The following is a 7,172-nucleotide window of genomic DNA, read 5'->3' as shown; positions in this document are numbered from 1 at the left end:
CACTCTGGAAAACTGTGTGGAGGTTCCTCAAAGAGTTAAAAATAGACCTGCCCTAGACCCAGCAATTGCACTGTTGGGGATTTACCCCAAAGATTCAGATGCAATTAAACGCCGGGACACCTGCACCCCGATGTTTATAGCAGGAATGGCCACGATAGCCACACTGTGGAAGGAGCCTCGGTGTCCAACGAAAGATGAATGGATAAAGAAGATGTGGTTTGTATATACAATGGAATATTACTCAGCCATTATAAATGACAAATACCCACCATTTGCTTCAACGTGGATGGAACTGGAGGGTATTATGCTGAATGAAGTAAGTCAATCGGAGAAGGACAAACAGTGTATGTTCTCATTCTTTTAGGGAATATAAATAATAGTGAAAGGGAATATAACGGAAGGGAGAAGAACTGTGTGGGAAATATCAGAATTGGAGACAGAACATAAAGACTCCTAACTCTGGGAAACGAACTAGGGGTGGTGGAAGGGGAGGAGGGCGGGGGTTGGGGGTGAATGGGTGACGGGCACTGAGGGGGGCACTTGACGGGATGAGCACTGGGTGTTATTCTGTATGTTGGTAAATTGAACACCAATAAAAAATAAATTCATTTTAAAAATAAATAAATAAATAAAGTTGACTCTGAGCCATTGCTGCTTACAAGCTATATTCCATGGTAAAAATACAGATGGCCACTCAGGAACCTTCTTTCTCTTGCCTTGTTGTAATGTGCGATATTTGCCTTAAAAAAACAACCTGAGGCTCCCAGCCTTCATTCTGTCCTGCCACTGTCCGTATGAACATGTACTACATCCTCACCAGTCACATTCTCCATCACACTGCAGCTGTTCAAAACCTGGTGTGAAAAAAAAAAAAAAAACCTGATGTAGCTGTGCAAGGGGGAGGTCATTTAAAAGCAATAGTTAGTAAACACATATCAAGAGACTTTGGCCTACCCCTTCCAGCTCTGTTCAGATAGATTTCTCTCACAAACACTAACAACCAAATTCTGTAATCACAGAGCCCTCCAAGTGAATATAGTGCCACCCACATTGTAGGTCACAATACACACTGTTGAAGGAATAAATAAAGGAGTGAGCTGTTATGTTTCTTTTAAGCAAACAAACAATGAAGCTTGTAAGGAACATAGTATGTTGCCAGAATTATATCTAGTCCCCTAAAAAAACCAATACTTTTTTTTTTTGACTAAAAAAAAGTTGAATAAAAAAGAATGTCTAAATATCTCTGCTAGGGAAAAGGAGATTGAGAAACACTCGAGAAAGAAATTTTTCTGAGCACCTGTCAGTTAAAGATATAAAATCAAGATTGTCCAATAACCAGCTCTGTTTGTTGTATTTCTATTAGTTGAGATCTGTTTGGATCTAAACTGTTAGTAAAGCTTGCCACACATCCATGCTTTGGGTGAGTGATGCATGACTCCAGAAATGTTTGGCTGGGGTTTATACATTCTCTTTGAAGATTGTGGGGGCTTATGCAAATTTCAGTGAAATATCCAATGTTTAGATAGTGTCAGCTGACTCCTGAATGACACATGTACAAAACAAACTAAATTAAATAATCATTTAACAGAGGGGTTGCTGGGTGGCTCAGTAGGTTAAACATTTGCCTTTGCTCAGGTCATCATCCCAGGGTCTTGGGATCAAGCCAGGGATCAAGCCCTGCTTCCAGCCCTCTGCTCAGCAAGGACCCAATTCTCCTTCTCCCTCTGCCTGATGCTCTGCCTGCTTGTGCTCTCTCTCTCTCTGTGAAATAAAGAAATAAAGACTTAAAAAAAATAATGATTATCTAACAGGTAACATACCTCTTTCTGTTTATTTTCTTACATATATTTGATAAACAAGTTTTCCATGTGTAATAGAAGAAAAGAAAAAGAAATAAAAACACTTCAAAAAAAAAACACCTCATATTATAAATATGACTGCAAGCCACATACAGCTACACCTAATGTGAAAAATCCATTAAATAAAATGTTGGCTACTGGCATTGGTTTGAAAGATCTTCCGGGGCTTCCCAAGTGTCATTTGAAACTGGCCACCATATTCCAAAGACAAGAAGAGCCTGAAAGAAGAGGCAGGACACTCCCAATCAGTAGGTGGCAGATGTAACAAGCAAGGGAACTTACATACGAGGTTTGTCTTGGGTGGCCTAAGGCCAGTACATCTTTAACCTGATACCAGAATTTTAAAAGTTTAGAGGTCTTACTTGGGCTCAGTCATGTATATTTTACAGAAGGCCTCAGCAAGACATGAGTATCTCAGGGTCATGACCTTGGGGCCATTTCAAGAAAGGGCAAGACAAACTATGCACATTCCAAGGACAGGGTCAGAAATGAGGAGCCTCGATTTCTGGGCTCCAGTGCGTAGGTCGACTGGGGTCACGTGCTCTCCATGATCCTCCCAACAGACATTCATGTGGAGGCACTGCTTGATTAGCTGTCCTCCTCTTCCCTGCATAGGGTAATGCCTCAGCAGGGACTCAATTACTTGTTTGAGGCCAGGAATATGGTAATTCACAGAGTGATGACTGAGTTCATAAATCTGTGTTTTGGCCCTCTTGAAACCTGAGCCCTCTTCAGGGCACACACTCCACTCAACTGTCCAGAGGGCATCTGGTTATCGTTGCTCAATGCACAGGCCCCAGCACATGAATCCTCTCTTCTCTGAAAATGAAATAGAACAGCTCAGCGTCCTGAGTCCACCCCTGTGTCAACACAGTGAGACAGTGTGGCAGCTGATGAGGGAGTGGTGGGTATCTTCCTGATGAGGCAATGCCCTTGCTGTGGAGAACTGTAACTCAGAAGAAAGGCAGTGTGTGCCCCTGCTCCTATTTATTCATTCATAGAACAGTATCCGGGGAGTGGCACCTGCAGTGGCAAAGCTGTCTCGTCCTAGCAGAGCTGAGTAGGTCCGGGTTGGCTTCCTTGAGGTGGGGCTGCACCTCCCTGATACTGTTGTCAGCCATACCCAGGCACTGGTTCATAAACCTCTACTACCTCATTCTTGTTTCTAAAGGTTCTCCCACTTCCCAGCCTCATATAGAAATTAATTCCATAGAAGGCCCCGCCCCCCCGCAAATGGATGTATGTTTTTTCAATTCTTATACTCTCACTGCATTGATTTTATTATGAGTCTTATGATGTGGGAAGGGAGACAGGAATCCAACCCTATCCTTAGTCTTGTTCTAGTTTCTTCTCTCTGTTACTTGTGTTGACCTACCTGACACAGGCCCTGGAGGATGAGATTGGCACCCCTGACAAGACAATGCAAAAGCATGACCTATATTACTTAGAGATTTTTTCCCCCAGAAACCTCATTATAACTCCCATCCAAGATTAGTTGATCCAAATTCAATATATAGTCTTCTTAGGTGACCTAACTTTCTGAGGCAGAAGTAAGAGGCCTAAAACAAAAGAAGTATAAAGTCTTCTTTGCTCCTTTTTAGTTGGCCAAAATCCAGATATTTTTCTCTTTCAATAAGGAAAAATATTGACTTCAAAGGAAAGCTTGTTTAAAAAGAGAGAGAGAGAGAGAGAGAGAGAGGGGAAATAAGGTGGAGAAGACCCATAGGTGTTTATAGGAGGCTCCTATTTCAGTGCTCCTTGTCCTTTCTCCTTTCCACCCATGGCTGTCAAAATTAGGCTGTGGTCAAAAGGTTGTCTTCTTCTTCTCCCTGGGGTAGGAATCAGAGAATGTTTTCCAAATTTTCATATATAGAAGTTTCCCCAAGTCTTGCCTTTGTATCTATATAATTATTTAACCCTACTCTCAAGCCATGATAAATTATTACTATTACTACTACTACTATTACTACTACTACTGCTATTAATCAAGGTGACAGTATAGAGCTTCTTGTGTGAATCAAAATAATCATTATTTGAACTGATTGAAACCCATAGTCTGACTCATTATTTTCCATTTGAAATCATGCTGCACTATGTTACCCAATCATGCCCTTAAAATAATTTATATAGTGAATGAAGCACTTACATTATGAGTCTCTTATTTCGCTTATAAGCATATATGGAAATGTGGATCCCAAATACATCACTTCCATTCAAAAATAATTCCCTCCCTCTGGCACCTGATATTTTTTCTTCGTATTCCCTCAAGAAAGCTTCACAGAGACAAAACTAGATAACTTTATGCTCAGCCGCTTTAGTCTCTGGCTCAGTATCACTGGTGGTAGGTCAGTCTCCACAGAGCACCTCCTTTAATTTAGATTAGATGTATGCTAAAAGCTCATCTGAAAGCACTCCACTTCTGCCAAGGACTTTTTATTGTATTATACCTCCCCAGTATCAAGGAAAGAGTGTCCATGAAAACCAATTTAATAGAAGTTCCAAAATATTTACTTTGTAGTGTCTAAATCATAAATTCTCTATTACCTCTCCCAGGGATTTTTAGAAGTTCTAGAAAGACATGATTTTTGGCATCTGTTATCACATCATTTTATAGAAGAAAATTAAAGTCCCAAGAAAGGAAGAGAAAGAGAAATCATATACTTAGTATAATGGCAAAAAAACACAAAAGTTTATCGTTCATATATTGAACACGGTTTTCCCTGTGGAAGGATAGATTGGTGAGCAGATGAAGGAAGCAGAGAAGAATCTGGACTTTCTTCTAGATGTCAGTCTCTTTCAGTTTTCCAGGGTCATACGTTTTATATCACATTCTGACAGTACATCAAATTTCACTTTGTGAAGTTGAAACACTCATGAATGTGATGACAGTGAAGCCAAAGGGAAGGATAACATTTGGAATATTAGTGAGGCCAGTTCAGCACACAGATAGTATTTGTAGGTGTTATATACACATAATGGAGACAGACAAGTATTTTTCTTTAAGATTTATTTATTTTTGAGAAGGAGAGAATACATATGCACGGTGTTGGGCAGGGGGAAGGGCAAATAGAGAGAATCTTCAAACAGTATCCCCCAGCACAGAGCCTGATGTGGGGTTCCATCTCATAACCCATGAGATCATGACCTGAGCCAAAACTAAAGGTCAGACTCTTAACTGAACTGAGCACCCAGGTTCCCCAGGAAACAAAAGTATAGATTCTCATCTGGATCACCAATTATCTGTATTACTCTGAAAAAATTGACTTAATTCTCTATACCTCTTGAGATCATTATAAAGTTTAAATGAATTAAATCATATCAATAATTTCTACAGAACCTGACATTTTTAATGATTCAATGAATTAGCTAATATAATATTGGTAACAGTCACTGTAATGGAAAATGATTCTTATTTATATCAGTCTTCCTCTGTTAACAGTTATCTAATAACCTATGACTCCAATATTAACCTCTCTATGAATGCCACTGAAATTTGGTGAGTGTACTAGACATTATCTAATTTCATTGCTCCATTTTCTTTTTTTTTTTCATTGCTCCATTTTCTGACCTTTACTTTCCCCTATATATTTATTTTATTCTAGATGATACAAAGATGATAATGTTGACAATGATGATGATGATAAGGACACTGTGAGTAACAACATATGCCCGTATTGAACATGAGATATTAAAGGCAAACATGAAGGTCACATTCTGATGGGGCGAAACATACGGACAATGGCTCGGCGGATCTCCTTTGTCTTGGCACTATAAATCAGAGGGTTGAGCACAGGAGGTACAAAGAGGTAAACATTAGACATGAGGACATGTATGTAGCGTGGGGCATGCTTCCCAAAGCGGTGGACTACAGAAACCCCAATCATTGGTACATAAAATGCAAGTACAGCCAAGATATGTGACACACATGTGTTGAGAGCTTTCAGGCGTTCCTTGCGGGAAGCGATGGCCATGACTGAACGCAGAATGAGCACATAGGAGAGGAAAATAAAAAACATGTCCATGCCAAAGGTAGATACAAGAACAAAGAGTCCATAGATGCTGTTGATAGTGATATCAGCACAGGCTAGCTTCATCATGTCTGGGTGCAGGCAATAGGAGTGAGAAAGAACATTGGATCTGCAGACAGGCAGCCTCTTGAAGAGGAAGGGAAGGGGAAAGAGGGTGATGAAGCTCCGGGCAGTCACAGCTACGCCGATTCCAGCAATGACTCCATTGGTGAGCACAGTGGCATAGTGCAAAGGATCACAAATGGCCACATAGCGGTCAAAGCTCATGGCCAGCAGAATCCCTGACTCCATCATGGAGAAGGAATGAATGAGAAACATCTGGATCAGACAGGCATCAAAAGCAATGCTGCGGGCGTTGAGGCAGAAGGTTCTGAGCACGGTGGGCAGCGTGGCCATGGACATGGCCACGTCACTGAAGGACAGCATGGACAGGAAGTAGTACATGGGCTCGTGGAGACTGGGCTCCACTCGCACGGCCTGTAGGATCACAGTGTTGCCTCCGAGGGCCACGGCATACATCACACAGAGGGGCCCTGCTAGCCAGGAGTGAGAGCTCTCCAGACCAGGGATGCCAGTCAGGAGGAAGGAAGCAGGATGACTGACATTGAACAGTCCCATGGCAGGGGGAAGCAGGGCACTTTATAGGTTCGGACCTGGAGGACTTTGGAGAGTTGCCCTTTCTGGGGGGCAGGGGCCAGGGAGTCGGAGACACCGGGCATGAAGTCCACACAGTGGGAAACTGAGGCCTTCCTGAGATCACTGCTTAGGGGAAAACATTGGCAAACTTCCTTTCTTCATATTTCCTCAGCATCAGGCTTCCGGCTGGGATAATAACCCTCTGTTTTATAGATGAAGGAAGACATTGATAATACATCAGTTAGGTAAAAGAAAATGTTTCAGTCGCATTATGTTAAGCCGTATTCTCTACAATTTCAATATGTCCTTGAAGCAGCATTGAACGTGTTAATAGAGAACCTTGGCAGGTTGTGGCATCAGGAACTCACATTATTAACCCCTCACCACATAGGCACAGCCTTACCCGGGTTTTGTTACAATGACACGTTACTCACTGCATTCCCAGACCTTAACTGCAAAGACTTTTCTGTCTGTGAGAGTGATTATAGTTGGTATTCTCCCGTCATTCGGATGATCTGGAAACTCTTTCACCTTCATTGCCTCATGATGATTAAAGACAGGGCTGGAAAGCTTTGCTTCTGGCAGAACTGTGTCAGGCAAAGGCACCCTCCTTAGGCAGAGGAACTCCAGAAATATTTTCCATTTCCCC

At 41.8% G+C, this 7,172-nt stretch overlaps 1 protein-coding gene across 1 annotated transcript; it reads right to left on the bottom strand.

Annotated features, from left to right (window-relative positions):
* Window positions 1-5,566: 5,566 nt before the first annotated feature.
* Window positions 5,567-6,505, bottom strand: LOC140614904 (olfactory receptor 51I2). Its single transcript, XM_072794328.1, has one exon. The coding sequence runs from the start codon at window positions 6,503-6,505 to the stop codon at window positions 5,567-5,569; it is 939 nt and encodes a 312-aa protein (XP_072650429.1).
* Between the last annotated feature and the right edge of the window lie 667 nt (window positions 6,506-7,172).

Source organism: Canis lupus, chromosome 23 (genome assembly GCF_048164855.1).
Source record: "Canis lupus baileyi chromosome 23, mCanLup2.hap1, whole genome shotgun sequence".
In the NCBI taxonomy this organism is placed as follows: Eukaryota; Metazoa; Chordata; class Mammalia; order Carnivora; family Canidae; genus Canis; species Canis lupus.
This window is presented reverse-complemented; position numbering and strand designations above follow the sequence as displayed.